This window comes from Podarcis bocagei, assembly GCF_964188305.1.
Source record: "Podarcis bocagei genome assembly, chromosome: 8".
Lineage (NCBI taxonomy): Eukaryota > Metazoa > Chordata > Lepidosauria > Squamata > Lacertidae > Podarcis > Podarcis bocagei.
The window spans coordinates 63,799,366-63,820,579 of record NC_138133.1 but is presented as its reverse complement, the minus strand read 5'-3'; the positions used below and the strand labels follow the sequence as shown (position 1 = coordinate 63,820,579).

General features: G+C 42.7%; 1 protein-coding gene across 1 annotated transcript; it reads right to left on the bottom strand.

Moving 5' to 3' along the window:
• Nucleotides 1-1,696: 1,696 nt before the first annotated feature.
• Nucleotides 1,697-17,520, bottom strand: CA13 (carbonic anhydrase 13). Its single transcript, XM_081205172.1, has 7 exons — nt 17,367-17,520; nt 12,089-12,286; nt 10,531-10,649; nt 7,793-7,888; nt 6,499-6,561; nt 4,765-4,920; nt 1,697-3,442 (listed from the first exon to the last, which is right to left on the bottom strand). The coding sequence occupies exons 1-7, from the start codon at nt 17,395-17,397 to the stop codon at nt 3,329-3,331; spliced, it is 777 nt and encodes a 258-aa protein (XP_081061298.1). The 5' UTR covers nt 17,398-17,520; the 3' UTR covers nt 1,697-3,328.
• Nucleotides 17,521-21,214: the final 3,694 nt, after the last annotated feature.

The following is a 21,214-nucleotide window of genomic DNA, read 5'->3' as shown; positions in this document are numbered from 1 at the left end:
TACGCCGGCTCCCTCGGCCAGTAAAGCGAGATGAGCGCCGCAACCCCAGAGTCGTCCGCGACTGGACCTAACGGTCAGAGGTCCCTTTACCTTTACTATCTTGTACTATACTTGTACGTCCCATGAATTCTCCAGCCTTTACATGAAAAAAGGGTTGTGATTACCTCTTCAAAGGAGTCAAGCATTTTACTTGATTTTAATTGTCCATGTATATTTCATTGCTGTTTGAATGGCTTAGCTCACTAATCATCTGAAAGCTAACTTAACGGCTTCAAGTAATGATAACCCATATAGTTATAGATCTACATGTTGAATATTACTTTGCTTGTAGTGACACCTACTGATTGGAAGGAGCTGTTTACATGCTTCAAAATCTGTTGACTTTTGTCCAATTAATTAGCGAAGTCTTTGTTGAGCCCTGTTGTATGGAAAATTAGTGCATTTGTGCTATTTTTTGTATAGTTATTTTATATAGCTATTTTTTATATAGCTGGATTAACCCATCATTTCTGCTGAACACAGAAAAAGCCACCTTCCTCATACAAGGTTCAGGGATCTGATGCTGGCTCCTTTTGACCCCAAATGTAGTCTTTGTGGTTTATATTTAAGAGGTGACTTATTCTTTTCCTGGAGTGTGCTTGTGGATGTGTAAAGGAAGAAAGAAATCAGTTTGAGATAGACAGAGAAAGTGGCAGTGAGATTTGAGCTCTGGAAGGTTAAAACAGATTGGGGTGTTTGCTGCCTCTCTGGGGATCTGGTGAGGGGCTGTGAATCTGCTGCCTGCAAGCGTGCTATGCTGTTTACCTCCACCTATTGTACGTTCAACCTATATATTTATAAATAAACCAAAATGCTGTAAGGGTCCAGTGGCCTCTCCTTCAATAGAAACCAAACCCAGTTAAGCACTGCCCCAGGATGTCTCACTACTTGGGAAAATGGAGGGATAAAAGCAGTAGGGTGTAGCCACAGATTTCTTGAACTGCACAAACACAGTATTGTTGAGCAGCAATATGCCTCAGCAGCTAAGACAACAGATGTAATTTTATATTTTGAGCTGCCCTGAGATCTACGGATGAAGGGCAGTATACAAATTTACTGATGATTATGATAACCCAACATTAAACATTTGCACCAGTGTATCTGTCGGTAACAACAGATCAATATTGCTAAAATGATCCTACTTCATGATTTGTAAATGTATTGGTTAAACTGGGCCAATCTGGTTTGTTGGCAGTGAGAACACAATCTCATGCATGCCTATGCAGAAGAAATCCCCACTGAGTTCAATCTGGCTTGATCCTAAGTCAGTTTGCACAGGGCTGTGACCTGAGTCTTAGCATCCAGCTTATTTTGAGTTACCACAGTGAAGTGTACAATGCCATGTGTACCCTCACTTGGAAGCAAGCCCCACTGAAATCAAGAGAGCTGACTTGCCATCCATAGGAGTATACTGTAAAAACTTGAGTCAACAAATTATTTCTGGTGTAGCAGAATCCCGTTGCCATCAAGTGGAACTTACATCCAGGGAAATGTGCCCTAGGACCTTAGTGTAAGTTTTCGGCAGCTGGACTCAATCCCAACTTGTTTCCATTTACTGTGCAATTTAAAAAAAATGATTCTAACAGGCAACTAAACCTAGAGCAACATGTTGATCTATTCATGTGTGCAGAGTAAAAAGAAACAAAAAAATCATGTAAACATTTGGCTCACTTGCTTTTATTTATTCCATAAATATAAAGTTGCAGAATAAACTCAATTTATTGCTAATAAATTATTAGAACACCCCACCACCACCATTTCTTCTAATATGAAAACATGCAATCAGCCAATTTAGCTTCACTGTTGTCCTGTCACAACGCAAACAACTTTAGAATCTTCCATGCAGCCATTCAGACAACATGAAAATATTAGGTACAACTCTGGACTGAATATATGTATATATGTAAATATACCATAGGCAAAGCATCATTAACATCCTGACATACAGACATGAACGTGCAATTGCACACACACACACACACACACACACACACACACACACACACGTCCTATGAACTCATGTCTTTACTAGTAAAGGTAAATTGGAAAAACGTCCCAGGTGACATTGCTATGTTAGCATTGCCTCACCTCTTCCCCTGATACGTGGCTGTGTTTCATGGAGTAGGGAAATGCTGATATGACTGTCACGTCACACTTTACCCCCAATAATTAGCGACCACGAAGATGTGGGGCAGTAGCAACCACACTTTTCCTTGTAGTATCTAATTAGGCCTCAGCTCCACATTTCGGCCACCAGAGGCTTCTGCTCCTTAAAGGAGCTTTCCTCAAAAAACCTCAATTCCTTTTTTAAGGCTTAAGGCATTGAAGCAAATGATGCAAGGCTATAAGAATTCTAAGGAATTGGCAGTTTCTGAGGTAAGTGAAGATTCCTAAGTCACTATCTAAGCCACAGCTAAGTCACACTTATTCTCTAGATATGGCCTCTGGCAAAGAAGTCAGGAAATAACGTGGCCCATTTTTTTTCCTTCCAGTTTGTAGGGGGCAGGAAAAGGGGGCCTGTGGAGAATGTTTGGAGGGATGGCAGGAATCTCAGGTTCTCTATGATCAGATCCCAGCACATCTATACTATGTATTTGAGTGGGTTTGAACCTCTGTGGTTTAACCACTGAGGTATCTGCTAAAGGACACCCAGAGTTTTCATGTGAGAATGTTAGTGGTAAACGCAGGGCAAGTTGAAACGGATCCAAATGGATCATCTGGTCTAACCCTCTGCCTTAGATAGGCCACCCCACAACCAACATTCCCAACAGATATCTGTCCAACCTAGATAAGAGAGCATCACCATACCTAGCAAAACACAAGACTGGCTCAACTGCTACAGCTCTGAAAAACTCTTATTTTGCTATAACTAACTGTATCTTAACCAACCACAATACCCAATCTTATTTACTACAACATAAATCCTATTCTTTTTATTGAGTCGCGAGTGCCTGCCTATCATAGTTATATAGCAACAAAACAGTATCTATCAATTATAATACCTTAGCGTATTTATGGATTGCATGCTAAAAATTAGGGGAACAATCCAGGAAATCTGAAGCATTTTAAGGTCTGCCTATTTCACTTGAGAAACGTAAGCATGGGCTTATACCTCTCCCTCAAAATACCTAGGACTTAAAAATGCTTTCTATTTACTGAAATCAGGACCTAATTAGAAGGTATCCTTTAAAAAAAATATCATTAAAACTTAACATAACCTATTAAAATGGGTTCCGCTTGCTAAATAGTATCAGCCATTGCTATGAATTATCCTTGCTTTTTCTCCCCTTCAGTTTCTTCTCACTTCCCGGCCCCTTAAAGGCTGTGGCGGTCTGAAGTTTCTCAGCATGCAGAAGGCAGCTTCTCCCTCACCAGTGCAGAGGAGGTTGCGGAATTTGGCTAGCTGTGGACGAAAATGGCACAAGATTCAGCAAGGAAGTGATTCAGATGCCCAAACTCAGCCCAAAGTTCAATTACATGCATCATTTAGGTTCCCCCAATCCAAAGCATTGTCCCAATCCAAAACCTTCTGCGTGAGTCAATGATTGGGAGATTACAGAGGCCCTTTGCACTTCATGTTGTTTATTACCTTCAGTAGGAAAATAGCTTTGTGTGCCCTCCAGCTGTTTTGGGATTACAACTCCCATCATCCCTAGCTAACAGGACCAGTGGTCAGGGATGATGGGAACTGTAGTCCCAAAATAGCTGGAGGGTCAAGTTTGGCCATCACTGCCTTAAATGAACTGAATAGAGAACCTACTGTAGGTGTGGCAATTCTGCCAAGAAGTTCAGACCTCATTACAGCAAGGGGACTCAGCTACATTAGTCAAGAAACAGTGTTTTGAATGTGTTATAAACATGCACCACCAGATGGCGTGTGTGAGAGAGAAAATTCTAAGCAATTTTCATAGTCTTTTATTTCTTTTGCTATAACAATTTAATTTCTGACTTATTTATAGCTTTTTTTTTCCTGTGTGCAGATCCACCCAGGAAGGCTCCACACACATGCTCCTACTGCAACACTGTATAAATGTTGAAAAGGTATATGCTGCCTAAATCCATTCACAGACACAAACTTGCGGACTTCCCACAGACATCTGGTTGGCCACTGTGGGAACAGAATTCTGAGCTAAATGGGCCTTTGGCAGGACTCTCTGTTCTGGGCACATTATGCTGCCTTGGATCCTCTGAAGAAAAGTGGGTTATAAGAAATAATAAATTCATTAAATCACTCTGAACTTGTACAAATCTCGTATACATTTTAACTAATCCTCAAAATTTCTGCCAGCCATGTGGAAAATATGAGTTGGGGTGGGATTTATTTGTAATAACTATGCTTAGGCCTGCAGCCTTGAACTTTCTGGACTTTTAAAGCTGGTGGCAGGTATATTCACCTAAGATCAAGATACAGTCGTACCTTGGAAGTCGAACAGAATCCGTTCCGGAAGTCCGTTCCAAAACCAAAGTGTGGCTTCTGATTGGTTGCAGGAAGCTCCCGCAGCCAATCTGAAGCCCCGTAGGATGTTCAGCTTCCAAAAATAGTTCGCAAACAGGAACAGTCATTTCTGGGTTTGCGGTGTGCGGGAGCCAAAATGTTCAAGAACTAAGCCATTCAAAAATCAAGGTAAACCTGTATAGCTGATTGTAAATATTCTTGTGGGTGCCATAGGCCTGGTTTTAAACTTGGAAGATGTTATTCTACAAGGCAGAGGTATTAAACCGCACCTGCTCTGAGCAAACGCTTATAGGCTCCCTGAGAATGATCCAGATGACACTTTCAAGAAGAGGAGGAGAAGTGAGGGAGCCAAGGTAAGTCCAGTAGTCCAGTGAATGGGGCAGCAGGCAGGAAGGATCAAAGTTGGTGAACCTGTGCTGTTTACCCTGAGGAGAGAAAGAAATGAGCAAAAACCGTCATGCGCCATTTCCTATCTTGCTTATTGCTTTTTGAAGACGGAGCTGCACTAGTCTGCTGCAGCACAAATAACTTGGTGTCTTGCGGCACCGTAAAGAAGAACAATTTCTGGGGAAAGGGGGGGACCTTTAGGCAATGCTTTCTAAAGGGAAGAACTATTTGTCAGCAGAACAGACTGCCTTGGGAGGTGATGGGCTCACTTTTGCTGGAGGCATTTGCAGAGAAGCTGGAGGGCCACCTGTCAGGCATTGAGCAGAGGGTTCAACTATGGACTCATTTAGTAAAAGGTAAAGGTAAAGGGACCCCTGACCATTAGGTCCAGTCATGACTGACTCTGGGGTTGCAGCGCTCATCTCGCTTTATTGGCCGACGGAGCCAGCGTACAGCTTCTGGGTCATGTGGCCAGCATGACTACACCGCTTCTGGCGAACCAAAGCAGCACACGGAAACGCCGTTTACCTTCCCGCCGGAGCAGTACCTATTTATCTACTTGCACTTTGACGTGCTTTCGAACTGCTAGGTTGGCAGGAGCAGGGACCGAGCAACGGGAGCTCACCCCGTTGCAGGGATTCGAACTGCCGACCTTCTGATCAGCAAGTCCTAGGCTCTGTGGTTTAACCCACAGCGCCACCTGCGTCCCATGGACTCATCTACACAGCTGCAAATAAAACGTTTTAAGTGTGTTTTAAGTGAAATATACAATGTGATACTAGATGGCGATGGTGAGCCTTATGGAAAATTCAATGTCTTTTTAAAAACGCTTTAAGAAAAAGCATTTTCAGAACGTTTTTTAAATGTGTGTAGATTCCACCTTAAGCGAGAGTTCCTTTCAACTTTAAAGTTCTATAATTCTATGAGATGAGTCAAGAGATTCAAGTTAAGCGTTCGTAATAACGTAACATGCAGAATATGCTTGAACAGCTAAACATAGCAGGTATTCTGCATGTGTGTCCTGTTCATTCAGCAGGGGAAGCAGCGTGGGTCTGCCTCTGGTTTCAAAGAACAAGGAATTGGATATAGCCAGCAGAGGCTCCATGAGCACCCGAGTGTTCCTATAGCTTTGTTGAATGTTGACATATGTTTTAATCTGATGGTTGGCTTCATTTTATTATTTTATGTTTCAAATAGCTGTTTTTAACTGGTAATTTTATTGTCGTCATTGTTGTCCCCCCGAAAAAAAATAAACTTCTTTGAGGTTTTATTACAATCAAGCAGTACATAAATATTGCGAAATAAATAAATAAATACATTGAAGAACGTTGTGGGCTGTGGAAAACACCGAGAGCAGTATTCAGCTGTCTTGCTCCATCAACATAAGGACTTCCTGTTGCACAATGGGACTTCCCCCTTCTCCCCGCTCTGTGCATACCCTGCAACACTCCTCTAGGGGGCTCAGGGAACCCCCCCAAAAACAGTTTTAGGGGATCATGCAGGGGAAGGAGAAGTGGGGTTTGGAAGTCCAGTCGCATAAGTGGAAATCCTTCTGCCTTCAGGGATAGTTCCTTAGTGCTGCATTGGATATAAACCCAAATTTAGAATTAACTTACCTTAATTTTGATGGCATCCAAATGGTCTGTGATTTTCTTCAGCTGCGAATTGCATTCACCCACCTGTAAATACAAAGATCAACTTATTTGCCTTTCTTAGGGAAGCTGACAGATTTGTAATTTTTCATTTTGTTGATTCTTTTAAATTTATTAACTGCTTTCTCATCAAAATGCTCAAAGCAGTGTAAAAGGTTTAAAAACTATATTAAAAAACGCCTTTTTAAAAAAGTCCAGAAACATGAACAATTAAAAATGGAAACATTTCCAAAATATTAGTTAGTCCTTCTTGGAACATGTGTCAGGTTTGTTTTTTTAATCATTGAATCATACTAAAAGTTGAAGTTCTGTGAAAAAAACAACTTTAAATAGCAGTTGCTGGTGGGTCAGGGTCAGGACTGCAGGGAGAAGCATTAATTCCTTCTTCCTGTGCCACACACGTAACATGCCCCCTCCCCCAACCAATGATGCTCTTAGTTGTGAGAAGCAAACTTCTATTGATGCAAAAAGGAACTTCACTCCATGCCAAACATCAGCTTCAAGGGAGGGGATTATTTGTTGGGGCTGAGCTGCAAGAAGAGTTATCCCTCTTCTCTACAATTCCAAACCTGGTGTCGTCGTTCCCCAATTATGTTTATTTCTGTATTTTTGAAACAAGTGGTGCATTTGGCACTGCATGTAGTCTGGCTCATAGCTTCCCTTTACATTTAACTTTAATGTTTCCGAGCACAATTCAAAGTGTTGATGCTGACCTTTAAAGTAAGGTTACCAGATTTTTTTCGGTGAATACGGGGACCCTTTTCAACTTCAGTCGGAATGGATGGATTTTGTCAGGGGGCTGATTTGTAAATCCGGGGACTGTCCCCAGGAAATGGGGACGTCTGGTAACCTTACTTTAAAGCCCTAAACAGCCTCAGTCTAGTATACCTGAAGTAGCATCTCCACACCCATCATTCTACCCAAACACTGAGGTCCAGCACCGAGGGCCTTCTGGCGGTTCCCTCACTGTGAGAAGCAAAGTCACAGGGAATCAGGCAGAGGGCCTTCTCTGTAGTGGCGCCCGTCCTGTGGAACGCCCTCCCATTAGATGTCAAAAAAATAAACAACTATCTGACTTTTAGAAGACATCTGAAGGCAGCCCTGTTTAGGGAAGTTTTTAATGTCTGATGTTTTATCATGTTTTTAATATTCTGTTGGGAGCCGCCCAGAGTGGCTGGGGAAACCCAGCCAGATGGGCAGGGCATAAATAATAAATTATTATTATATACATTTAATCCCCCTGCTCAAAACCTCTCACCTGTAAGAAAACAGCCATGACTGCTAATCCATCTGCCTGGCCAGCAGCCTCCACAAAACTGGCATATTTGTCTGCGTTCCAATGGACCACGTGGAGCTAGAAAGCAAGACATGTACTACCATCAATCATCACTTTACTGAAGCCTGACAACTTTCCATAATATCTCATGAGGAATATTTGGGACTAGTTTAAAACTTTTTTGTTTTTACAAGCCATCTTGAGGTATGAAGTCCTTTGGAAGCTCCATGCTTCTTGGTCCAAAGCTCTGAAGATCCGTTCTAGCCAGTCCTAGTCTTGGCCATTAAAAAAAAGGAATGAAACAGTCTCTGGCCTGTTCACATGCCAGCCCTGCCCACTAGGCCATGTCCCCCACCCTCATTTTCCCCTCGACAGGTATCCTCAGATATACACGCTGGATTCGAGGGTTTGCACAAGGTCCTTGGCTGCTACGGAAGTGCAAATGAGTAAAATATATGAATTCTGACTGCTCGATTCATTAAATCATTCCGTATTCTGGAACGTAAAGGTGTCTCAAAACACTCGCACTTTTAGGTTCACTTTTAAAAAGCTGGACGGCACAACTTTTTTAAAAAAAACTATGCATGTTACAAAGAGGAAACAAATGCTTTCGGTCGGAATGGCTTTTATTGTAATGGAAAACAACAAACGAGAAAGGACACAAGTAAAATCTGAAACACTGTGGGGGAGGCCCATTCCCAATGGCTTGTGACTTCTCTTTTAAAGGATGTATGTATCTTGTCTTACCACCGCTTCTGCACCACAGCTTGTTGGAGAAATCTTTTAAGGCCTGTTTCTTGTGTGAATCACCACCATCATCAACATCATTGGCACTCCTGTACGGCAGCCCGCTGGAGAAAACTGGATCCAGTGGACAGGCCATCCCAGCTAAGTGGGACCTTGAATCCATTATCCTGTTGAGTTCATCTGCCAAGGGAAGTTGTGTCGTCTTCTTTGACTGAAGAGCAGCTCTTTCTTCTTGCATGTGCCAGTTTGGCAGAGGTGCATTCTTGCATTAAAGAGCCTTTTTCTTCTTCTTCGTGGAACTAAGCACTGCAAACTGCCACCTAGCCACTGAACCTTCGGAAGACTCTCCACCTGTATAGTTCTGCCTGGTTCTGTCTCAATTCTAGGGTCCTTTCTCCAAAACCAGAAGGGTTTCTCTATTGGTTCTTGAAGATGTTTATAACCAGCAGTGGGAAACCTTTTTAGACTGACTAAAGATTCCTAGATATTGCCTCTTTCCATTTGGTTTCTCAGATGGAACTTATTTTTTTGTTTTCCAGCTATGTGTTTGTTTTGGAACATATTGTTTTCTAAGCACCTCTTATTAATTCTTTATATTCCAAATCACCTGGTTCCTGTGGAAAACATAAGTCTTTAAACACTGCAAATGTCATTTCCCACCCCCCCAAATTTATTTCCCCCACTGATTTTAGCCACTCAACATATTTCCCCACTTTTCTCTATTTCACTAAGGACATTGCTTCTCTCTGTCTTCAGCACTTGAATTATAGTACTTCCATTTCAGGTTACCATTCCATTAAAAATAAATAAATAACTGGTCTCTTAAAAGTTTGCATCTTAATGTTAGTTAAACAGAAGCCCATTTACACTTTTTTAAGGTGGGGGAATCAATATTCCAAAGTGTTAAGTTACGAATAGTGGCTTTTGCATGACAAATTCCATTTCAAACACTGAAACAACTAAATGCCAGAGGAAGCAAAAATATTGAACACCCTGGTGCAGGGAAACCTTGATGTATCAAAAGTTTCAATGTGCACCTGAAGCTCCTTCACTTGGAAGTAATTCCTTGTTTATTTCAATGAAGGCAGCAGATACAAGTGTATATTCTTTTGAATAGAGCGGCCAACGCATCTAAATTACAGTGCGTGCATCAGAGTACATGATACCTTGATACTTAGTGTTTTCTGCACACAAGTGCTATCACCACAATGGATTCAATCATGCCCATGTTGCTTTAGGGCATTTCCTGTTTATTGGAATGCTACTATTTCCTCAGCTTGTTTACAAGAATCCGACTAATGTTTTAGAACAAAATGAACTCCCACAGAAGCAATGGCAAAATGTAAACATTTGTGCTTTTCTGTTCTGTGGCCTTCAGCAATAAACATACAAGACGGCCAACTCTCTGAGGACTGCCACACTTTATACAGCGGGTACATCCTCCTTGTTTAGCACATGTACATGCAATGGATACTGCAACACTTGAAAGGGAAATGAGCATCCAGGCATACTGCAGACAATGCTAGGAAGCCAAAGCATAGTACAGCTCCTCCATGGGGGTCCGTGTGTGCTTACTGAGATGTGTCTTCCTTCAAATATTGGTGTCCACCAATATGTGGCAAACAGTGAAATTATATATGCTGTGTAACGAGTGAATCAGCCCCCATTAGTCAGCATAATTTATAGAAACTTTTCTGCGCAGTATACAAATGAAAGGCAGATTGGTAATACAGCTGGATGCCTTTTCCAGAAATGATAAGAGGCAGATTCTAGGGGAGTTGGGGGGGGGGGGGGAGAGAGAGAGAGAGAGCAGTCCTGGTGAAGCATAATGAGATTTACAACTGTAAACGAATGGTCTTTCCATTGCAGAAATCACTTTGACATGTTAAAAACAGGCCTGCTTATCAAAGAACGGCTGTAAAGATGCAGTCATTAAATCACAACTATTCATATAGTTCAGTGGAGTCCTTTACCTCTGCCGCAAATTTTGTCCCATCCACTGCATGCTCAGAGCCAATGTCATCACTGGGCCCCCAATGGAAGTGAACTTGCCGCAGCCTATAGTTTCCAATGAGTGGACCCCCACTCAGCACTATAAATATAAAAATGAAGGGTAGCATTGTTAGAATACTGGGAACCCAAGAGAAACGTGACATTTCCTTGTCACTGCCAAAGGGGCCAAAACAGGCAGGATGTGAAAGAAGTGCGACTGGATATCCCAATTTTAAAGTAGTTGCAGGGAAACTCTGATTTTGAGTCAGAGCACTGGAGAAGGGCTTTAACCCCCACCCCACCCCAATTCTCTGGATCTAAATCTCCATCTCCACAATAGAAAATGCAGGCAACATACAAAGGTTGGGAGCAATTTAGATCTGAAACATGTTGCTGGGAGAACTGGTTAGCTTGCCCTCTTCCAGCACTACTCCTCCGACCAAAACTGGGGACATAGCACAAGGCTACAGTTTCCCTGTAAATTCCCTGTTTCTCCTGGAAATTGCTCGACTACATGGATCTTTGGGTCGAATTCAGCAAGGCAGTTCTTAGAATTTCTGCACAGGTGTGTGTACATATTTTCTCCTCTAATACTAGCAGCAGAACTGTCTGTATAAATAAGTTTGCCCATCTGCTATGAAAATGTTTTTTTAATACTAAGATCTTCCACATCTGAACATAATAACATCTGAAATTAGCAGGTAATCACTTGACTTGCTGTTTCAATCCCCCTGCCCCTTAATCTTCTGATTTTGGGGGAATGAGCTTAGGGCCGGGACATAACTTGCTCGCTGACTACAGGCAAAAGCAGAAACGAGAAATCTGAACTGCTCACATGAAATCAGACCTACGATCAGAAACAAAGGCTGCAACTATGCTGCAGACTAAATGAAAGCTGTGTTTGGAAGAGGAATACTGCCAATTTAAACAGGGTTCGTGCGGGGGGGGGGGGGACGACTGTTCAGCTCACTTGCTGTGTATAAGACTGGAATATCTTCAGACAGGATGAGGCTAGGGCGTTTGAACTCTGGTAAGTTCAGATAGATGCAATTGTGTATGTTATGAGTATCCTAAGATAATCTTAAACGATAGGCCTAGCTCGCAAGTCACTTTAAACCATAGTTAAAATAAACTATGGTTTCAGGTGAAATGAGCAGTGTGCTGGTATATGAGGCTGCTTCACTAGTCTTTTGCTCCTCCTAAAGTCCTGTCCTTGATAAGTTGAAACAAATCAGTTATGTGTTATGTGATGTTGGTTTACCTCTGGTGGTTTACCAGACTTGCAAACCAGGCCTATCAATTGCAACATTTCCTCAAACAAGCAATGAGTGCTTGTTTTATGTCATGCCAAGCCAGTCTCTGGTTAGTTTCATCCCCAGAGCACAGAAGGCAGGAGCGAAATGTGGCCTTTTGCCCATTCACAGCAAATCATAGTTTAAAGTGCCATGCAAACCAGACCACGTAATGTTATTTCACCTCAGGAAATACTGAGAACCGCCCTAAAACGAAAGCAGAATGAAATCTACCACAAAAACAAACCTGATTTATTTTCAGTGTCATCGAATTCCACACTGGTTGAGTGTCCATTGTTGAGTATAACTTTAGCGGAGGAAGGGTCATAGTTGGGGTAGAGAGGACGCAGAGTGGGGTCATATTTGGTCGTCTCAGTTTGGATATCAATGGGAGATTGACGGTCTCCAGTCGCGAGAGGGAAAAGTTCCTTCCAGCGAGAAGGCCCTAGAATGTCTTGCAGGAGAAAAAGGTGTTCGTTAAAATGCATTCCAGGCAGCCAGAGAAACAAAGGAAATGTCGTGAGAAAGTAATCACAAGAACCTACCTGGATTTTCTTATTTTTTTCTTAAAAAATATTATTCAGATAATTAAAAAATGGATGGGTCTAAAGGGATGGAAAGTACACCGCCCAGTTGTCTTTGGTGAGCTATAAGGCAGCTCTCTCTACATAAATAGGTCTTAAGTCTAATATGAATTAAATACCCAAGGATGCGGGTTAGAACCCTCGGGTGGGTCATTTTCTGCCTACTTCCAGGCATTCTGGTCATTAGGAATGTAGCAGGCACCTGAAATTGACACACATGCAATAGATTCAGAGAACATTTCCCCACGAGCTGATTAATGTGCAATTGACACATCTAAAATGCTTCATTCTGGTTCCATTCCTATATGGGACAGCTGCATATTCCTCCATCGCAGGGGGATTGAACTAGATTGTCCTCACGGTCCCTTCCAACTCTACAATTCTGTGGTACCTTCTGAAGTGGTACAATCAATTCAGCTACTATCTCAGATCTCTGCCATTGTTACATAGCCACAGTGGACCAGGCCCCCAGCCGTTTGGTGGCGTTAACTCACATAATACATGCATATTTTAAATGACAGGGCTGAAAACCAATTTCCTAGGCTAGAGTTCAGTTTATTAGGAGGTGCCATCCTTTGAAAAACAGTTCAATTTATTAGAAGGTGCCAGCCTTTGAAAGAAAAAAAAGAAAAACAAGTTCTTAGAATATTGACACTTAAATTAATTTTATGCTATTTAATCTGTCACAGCGATCTTCCAAGAATCTTGGAAACTGGTGAAGGGGTTAAACCGCTCTATATTAAACAACCCTCCCCAGTTCATAAAACTGCAGTTCTCCCAATTCCTTGGGAGAAGGGAAATAATGGGTCAACCACAGATACACTATCAGATATTAGTACATTTTTAGGTGCTTTGGTGACCAGCCCTGGAGATTTGTCCAATTTTGCACGTTAATGCATAATGTAACATTCTAAAGAACAACAACAACAACATGCCAGCAGGGATGGTAGGAGAATCAGTTCTAGTTATCAGCTTCCTTTTATTCAAGGATTCTTCACAAGGGGAGGAATAGCTCCAGTGTAGCCTCATATCCTTAATACTGTCAGGAATGCTTTTTGTGAAACTTAGGGTATACACCTCCTCTGCTATCCTACCGGTGGCTTCCAGTTCCTTAGAATGTTTGTGAAGATTGTAAGCAGCCTTCTGGAGATCTGCCAGTCAGTTTCCAAGTGTGCAAATAAAAACGCCAATATTGATTCATCACAGATTTCCAGGGATCTTTGCTTTAATCCTAGCTGTAGGTCTCTAGCACCAAAGCGTTCCTCCTCTCCCAATACTGTTGGGGGGAGCACAAAAGTTAACAAAAAAATTGTTTTCACTTCATTTTAGCAGTATGAATTATAGTACTGAGTATTTCCATAGCACATTTCAGTCGTCCAGTGTCATTTATCTACATTAGCTCAGAAATCCTTACAACAGCTCTGTAAGGTAGGCAAGTATTTTTAGCCCAAGATTGGAGGCAGAGGGTTGAGGCTGGCTTACTTACTGAAGGCAACCTACTGAGTCTGACAAGATAACATCTTGACCCACTCTGGGCCTCTAATTCTTGGAAAACACCATCACACCTAATGTTATCTGGGATGCACAGTTTGTTCGACGTCAGACATGTTTCTGTCTCACCAAGATTATCTGTCCCGCAGGCTTTCAAACTGTGTTTCTTACCATACGTGGTAAGTCAAATTATAGCCTCAAAATGGGTCGGCTACACAATTACTTGAAAGATTTTTCAGCTTATAGAATTACTTTAGCATACAGCCCCAAAAGCACCATTTGCAAAGTAGCGTTTCCTACCACTGTAAATTTTCAACTGTGCAACTTGTAAGTTAATTAAGCCTGCACAAGGACTTGTAATTTGGCTTTTGTTCACGGCAAACAAGGAAGTATTAATTTCATGCCATCTGATTTAGAGTTCAATCCTGTGCATGCTTTGTTTAGAAGTTGAGTCCTACTGTGTGCATATAGCAGGAGTTCTTAAGCAGTGTGTGGATTACACTACCCAGGTCATTTGGTGACGCTGTGGTCTAAACCACTGAGCCTCTTGGGCTTGCCAAATCCCCGTGACGGGGTGAGCTCCCGTTGCTCTGTCCCAGCTCCTGCCAACCTAGCAGTTTGAAAGCACACCAGTGCAAGTAGATAAATAAGTACCGCTGCGGCAGGAAAGTAAACAGCGTTTCCATGCGCTCTGCTTTCTGTCAGGTGTTCCGTTGTGCCAGAAGCGGTTTAGTCATGCTGGCCACATGACCGGGAAAGCTGTCTGTGAACAAATGCTGGCTCCCTCGGCCCGAAAGTGAGAAGAGTGCCACAACCCCATAGTCGCCTTAACCGTCCAGGGGTCCTTTACCTTTGTAATTTAAAGAAAGTTTGAAAGCTCCTCATCTCTGTTACCGTGCAACCCTTCTCTGTAGTAATGAACATTTTATCACCTGTTAACCACAGATGTGGAGTATAATATATATATTTTTTAAAAAACTATTGAAAACTATTCTAGTTGTAAGGAAATGATCTGGTATTTCCAGTTTCAACACACAGCACAGCTTGTAGTAGTACTACATCAGCCAAGGTTCCCCAGATCTCCAGTGCGCTCACACAGATTCTTGAAACCGGGGGTTCCAATGTGCAACTAGAACATTCCACACATTTTGTATGCAAAGCCCCCAATGAAAGAGAAAACACATGGGGCATCCATTCAACATTTTGTATTCACACTAAAGCCCTGCATGTCACTAACACTGCTCATGATTTTTGCCAGTCATCTATTTAGTTTGCAAAGGAGGTACCTTGCTAAAGTATCATATATTATTAAGAAGACATACAATAAATCATTTGGTGCGCCACCATATGCAGCAGAACACAAAGCTGTGCCGTTGTATCTTCAATATGTGTCTTGCTAAACAGACCTCATCCATCCTTCTGTTGCATCAAGATTAGGCAACTGCAACCCAATACAGCATAGAGAGCTTTTAACAGTACAAACTTATACATCCAGTACAATCAGAAGCAAATCCCATTGCGTTCAGTAGGATTTACTACCAAGTAGGTGAGTACAGGATTGCAGAAGGTACATATGGACTAAGAAGTGCTGGTTCTAAAGTGGCATTATTAGTTAGATTATGTTTATTCCGTAAGGTAGAACAAGTATCAAAAGTCAGAGATCTCCCCCAGCTCATTAACTGAGCTCACCAGAAATTTAGGGAATGCAAAGATGTATTCAGCTTGGAAGGATTAAGGGATACATCACAAAACAAGGTTGTTTTGGTGCAGAAGGAAATATGTAAGCTGCACCCTAATTGTAAAGGTTGATTATTGGCTCACACCTTTCTCTAGCACGAGATGCTGTATTTTATATTGTATTTTATATGCTATATTTTATACATGATCCCTGATCCCAAAGAACCATGAGTTCAGTAGAATTCTCCAACTCCTGGTGTTCTACACTTTCCCGTCTCTAAATCCAGAGATTCCCTATAATATACTTTGAAAATCTGAATAGAGAGCTGCATTGACTGCATAGGGAACCTCTGGATTTTAGATTCTGGGAGGAGAAAGTGTGGGACATCAGTAGCTGTAGGGGAAAGCCATATGAAAGAGGGAGAATTAAAGGAGGCATGAGGGGTTTAGAAAAGCCCATAGACTGCATTTGCAAGCAGAAATGGGGAATGCACACAGAGACACCATGAAATTGAAAAGAGCTGAGTTCTGCAACTGCTCTGTTTTATTTTTCATTGTTGCTTTAATCCTTGTTCCCCATTCCTCACTTTGATCTTTAGCCATTTAATATATATATTTTTAAGTGTGCAGTATTAATTAAGTTAAAATTTAAGTTTAGAACTCCTTCACTCTAAGGCATCACAGCAAATCACTTTGGTGGTTCAACACCTCTGAATGTTTCATACAGGTTTGTGTTTAAGTTAAGTCCTACTGAATTCAACAGGGCTTATGCCCAAGTAATGGGGTTAGGACTGCTGCCTAAATCGCTCTAAAACATGAAGGTAAAATTCATACTGGCTAGAATGCATGTTTGGTTTCCCCCCTGCTTTCTGACATGAACAACATTCACACATAACACAAAGAATCGAGTTGAAATACATGTGCTTTTGAGTGCCACAGAGAAAAGGTCTCATGTGTAGACTGCCCTAGCACAGATTTCAGAAGTTTTACAGAGTTATAGTCCTTTATAGAAGCGGAATAAATGGAAAGTAATGTTAGTTCAGAAAATATTATTAATGCAATACCACAAAAAGGGAAAAAAGAAACCAATTCATGTTAAACCACCACTGCCTTGCATCTGATTTAGCAATATATATATATATATATATATATATATATATATGCCTTCCATGCCCCCCCCCAAAAAAACTACAAATCAGCTGCTGTTTTAAGTTTTGCAAGCCTTGTTATCAATTAAGAAGTTCCCCGTAATCTCCCAGAAGCAGCAATGCTTAAAAAATCCCTAGTTTAAACCCCATTTCAAAGTGTTAATTTGTTTGGCAAATTGTGATTAACAGCACCTACTAGAGATCCATCCCTCTCCCACCTCCACTTGCCTACAACCGCCTAACTTGCAAACAAATCCCACTACTAAAGCAACACGCCCCGGATCTAGATGCACGTGCGGTGGAACTGGCCGCACCGCACTTAAAAAGTTGTCCATGCCTTCTAACTCACTTATTGCACCGACTTTGCATGTCGCCAAGGCCCAAATTAAAAACAAACATCTGCCAGTGTTTCTCAACCTGTGGGTCCCCAGATGTTGTTGGACTACAACTCCCATCATTCCTAGCCAGCATGACCAGTGGTCAGGGATGATGGGAGTTGTAGTCCAACAACATCTGGGGGCCCAGAGGTTGAGAACCCCCCCTCACCTCAGCCCTCCCCCCGGGTCCCTACAGCCCCCTCCCGTCCTGCCCCAGAGAGCCAGCAGCAGCAGCTCTCCCCCCTCACCGTTGTGCTCATCGTATCCCCAGTGCATCATGGCTAGTCCCCTAACGGGATGCTCTGGCTGGTGCCGCGGCAGCAGGGGCGAAGAGAGGCGGACGCTCCACGAGGCAGGGACCAAGCGCGCCCAGGGCGGCCCCGCGGCGCCTTCTTATGCTCCGCGCGCCCTGCAGCGCCGCGCTTGGCCGCCAGGGGACCCAAGCGAGGGCGTCGCGGCGCCACCCGCGGGAGCCCTGTCACTTGAGAAGACGCGCAAGGCGCAAGTTCTGTCGCCTTGCCTGGCCCTCTCTGCTTTCATAGAGATGTATTAGAAAGCATTTCGAGGCCGATCCTCGGCAGCTTTACTCCGAGGTTAGCCCCACACAAGCCTGCTGGATCAGGACCAGCATCCTGTTCTTACGGTGACCGACTAGACGCGTGTAGGAACTAGGAAGCCTGCAAACTGGACGTGTGCACGGCCAGCAGTCGGCCCACCTGCGATTCCCAGGAACTGCTGCAGTGGCAGTAGAACCTAGCTAGCCGTGCTAGCTAGTAGCCCAACGAGTTACTTCCCTGTAAGATGCGCAATGGATTAGGAACGTCGGGAAGGATTCCTGCAGGTTTAGCTCCCAAATACATCTAGGCCAGCTTTGGCTCCCCGCCCCCGCCCCCCCCCCCAGCGGGGTAGCCCTGCAGTGCGATCTGCTCGGAAATACGCCCCACTGAGTTCTATGGGACTTGCTTCTGTGTAGACACTGCAATCCTCCTAAACAGGAATATTATGAGTAAGAAGGGACTAGAGAGGGTGCTGTTAGTAAAACATCAGATCAGTCCAAGCCACAGCTAACTCATTAGTTGCACGACTGAGATGTATACAAGCCACACGGTAGCCTTCTCGGTAGTTGCGCCAGCTTGTGGAACACCTTCCTGTCAGATGTCAAAGCGATAAATAATTATAAGACATTCCGTAGACATCTAAAGGCAGCCCTGAATTGGGACGCTTTTAATGTGTGATGTTCTGTTCTGTTGTTGTTGTTGTGCTTATTTATATTTCGTTGGAAGCTGCCAGAGTTGCTGGGGCAACCTAGTCAGACGGGCGGAGTATTATTATTATTATTATTATTATTATTATTATTATTATTATTATTATTATTATTATTAATTATTACTACTACTACTAATACTAATGTTATTATTACATAGGAAAGTGGCAGAGCCATTAGGAGCTTATCAGCAATTCAACAATGAAAGTATTAGTGCTCCTTTAGTTTTAAAAATATCCTAGGGTAGGGATTGAAGGGAAGCGTGTATTATTTTCATGTTTGCTTTATTGTATAGTTGGCATTACTAAAAACGCAAATAAATACATTTTAAAAACTGTAGCTTTTAAAAATGACATCTGTTTGGACTAATCACTTGAAACTTTCCATACATGATCTGCCTGATGAGCTCCTCTATAAATGTGCCAGATTTCAAACCAATCCAGTTAAGATTGCCACAGCTTTAGCAAGTTAGCTGCGCTAAAAATTGACTATCATTCTTATACATATATTTCTTTCCAGTTCTGTTGAATATGTTTCAGGGAACATTATCACTTCATGTACGCTGGAAGTGAGGCATAGCAGGTGGTGGCATGAAGTCATTCTCAACTGAAAATAGGGCAATTAGTCAGCCCCTAAGCATAAACAAAGGTGTCCCACAATGTCATCATCCGAAGGATAATGTATTGGGTGTTGCATCAACATGGGCAAGAATTCCAGGTCATGCCTGGTAAAGTTCCAGGTCATGCCTGGTAATCAAACACATTTTACGCAATTTGGGCAGAACTAAAACCAGGTTAGTGTGCAGTAGCTCCACTTCCATTAAAAATAAATAAATCTGACTTGCTCTTCCCTCTTACATTCCTTTCCTTACCTGTGGCAACCCCAGAGTCAGCCCAAGACCTTTGGATGTCCTTCTACCATAGAAGAAATCAACTGACCAGAGAAATGAATCTTATTTCAATACTCATTCTGGTCAGTGACCAAAATAAATCAATTCATTTGTTCATGCTTCAATACCAGGGACAGCACAGCATCCTTGACCACACCTGAAAGAAGCAAGCTAGCTTAGGGGCTGAAGCACTCATAACTCTATTGCCATCAACACTGCACCACCAGCACCTGTCCCTCAGTTTCTGCCACCCAAGGCAGCCACCAACTTCTACCTAATGGTAGGGCTGGCACTAAACAACCCAAAAACCTTCTCCCTGTGTCATCTTTCTCGACTCCTAGCTAATACTAGGGTTGTATCAAGGAAGGAACCTAGACCTCATTTATTCAGAGGTGGCTTTTTGTGTGTGGGAGATGTCACTGTGCTTAGCTGGGAGTACAGGCTGTTTATGGAGTTGAATACTTATACTGCAGTAGGAGGTTGCTGATAAAATGCAGTTTGTCCCATTTGCCTTCATTGCTATTGAGCTATTGTGTGAAATACAACTATTATGAGCATGTATTAGAAATCAATGTTAACACTGATATAATCGGACAACACTGCAGGCATATTATATTTTGTTTCCACTGCAATCGTGTATGTAAAGGCACTATTTTACACACGGATGTAAAATATGTACGTGATTTGGCTACAGTTGCTCTTTTTCTGCTATTTCTTAGGTAGCTGTTGTATTTTAATTTTTCTGAACTGAGCAAGCTTATGTGCATATTTAGTATAGTTTTCTCCCAACCTGCTGTCCTTCAGGGATTTTGGACCAGACTGACTGGGGAGGGCACCAGGTTGGGGGAAGCTGATTTCATACATGTGCTGTGGTCTAAACCACTGAGCCTTGGGCTTGCCAATCAGAAGGTTGGCGGTTCGAATCCCCGCAATGGGGTGAGCTCCTGTTGCTCGGTCCCTGCTCCTGCCAACCTAGTAGTTCAAAAGCATGTCAAAGTGCAAGCAGATAAATAGGCACCACTCCAGCGGGAAGGTAAACAGTGTTTCTGTGCACTGCTCTGGTTTCCCCAGAAGTGGCTTAGTTATGCTGGCCACATGACCCGGAAAAACAGTCTGCGGATAAACGTTGGCTCCCTTGGCCAGTAAAGCGAGATGAGCGCCGCAACCCCAGAGTTGTTCGCGACTGGACTTAACTGTCAGGGGTCCTTTACCTTTTATTGTACATGTAAGGTGATAGTCCTTACTATGTGAAATGTGCTCATTACATGCATGCCATGGCAGGTTTTCCGGATCTGGATGGAAAACATTCAGTAGAAATCACAGGAAGATCATCCAGTCCTAACCTGCTATTTGAAAGGCAAGCCCATCTATCTAGAATATCTTCCTCGCCTGTCAACCCTCTTTACAGTTAGGACGACAAAGGGACAGAGAGAAAGCAGCTGCACTACACAGCGGAATAGCTCTTGTACAGCCACTGGCATGCATTGTGTAGGCAAGAAATGAACACGAATGGCAAATTGTTCAGTGCCGCCTCTTGGTTTATCTGCTCCCAAGGCAGCAAGAGAGAGATGCTTGTTGAGAATGAGCACAAAAGGGATATGTGAGAACAAGGAGATAGTGCAAAGAACACTGGCCAGGGAGATAAGAGATTGCCCTTTCCCCAGCCCATATAATGAAAAACCTGTTGCAACTACTGCTGCACTGGTAAACTGGTGTTGAGCAAAAAGCCTTCAGAAAACCACTGAATTGCTAATGTAAGAGTGTGTGGTACCTCTGAAATAGAACACACTGATCTTCAACTATTTCAAAACTATGTGAGTTTTCCCCTCTAAGGTTTTGCCTCCATAATTATGTGCTGTCGTAAAGTGGGTCAGAATAGCACGGTGGCTAAGAAACAGAATTGTGATTCAGTTCAAACCTCACCTCTTGCCAAAAACTCATGA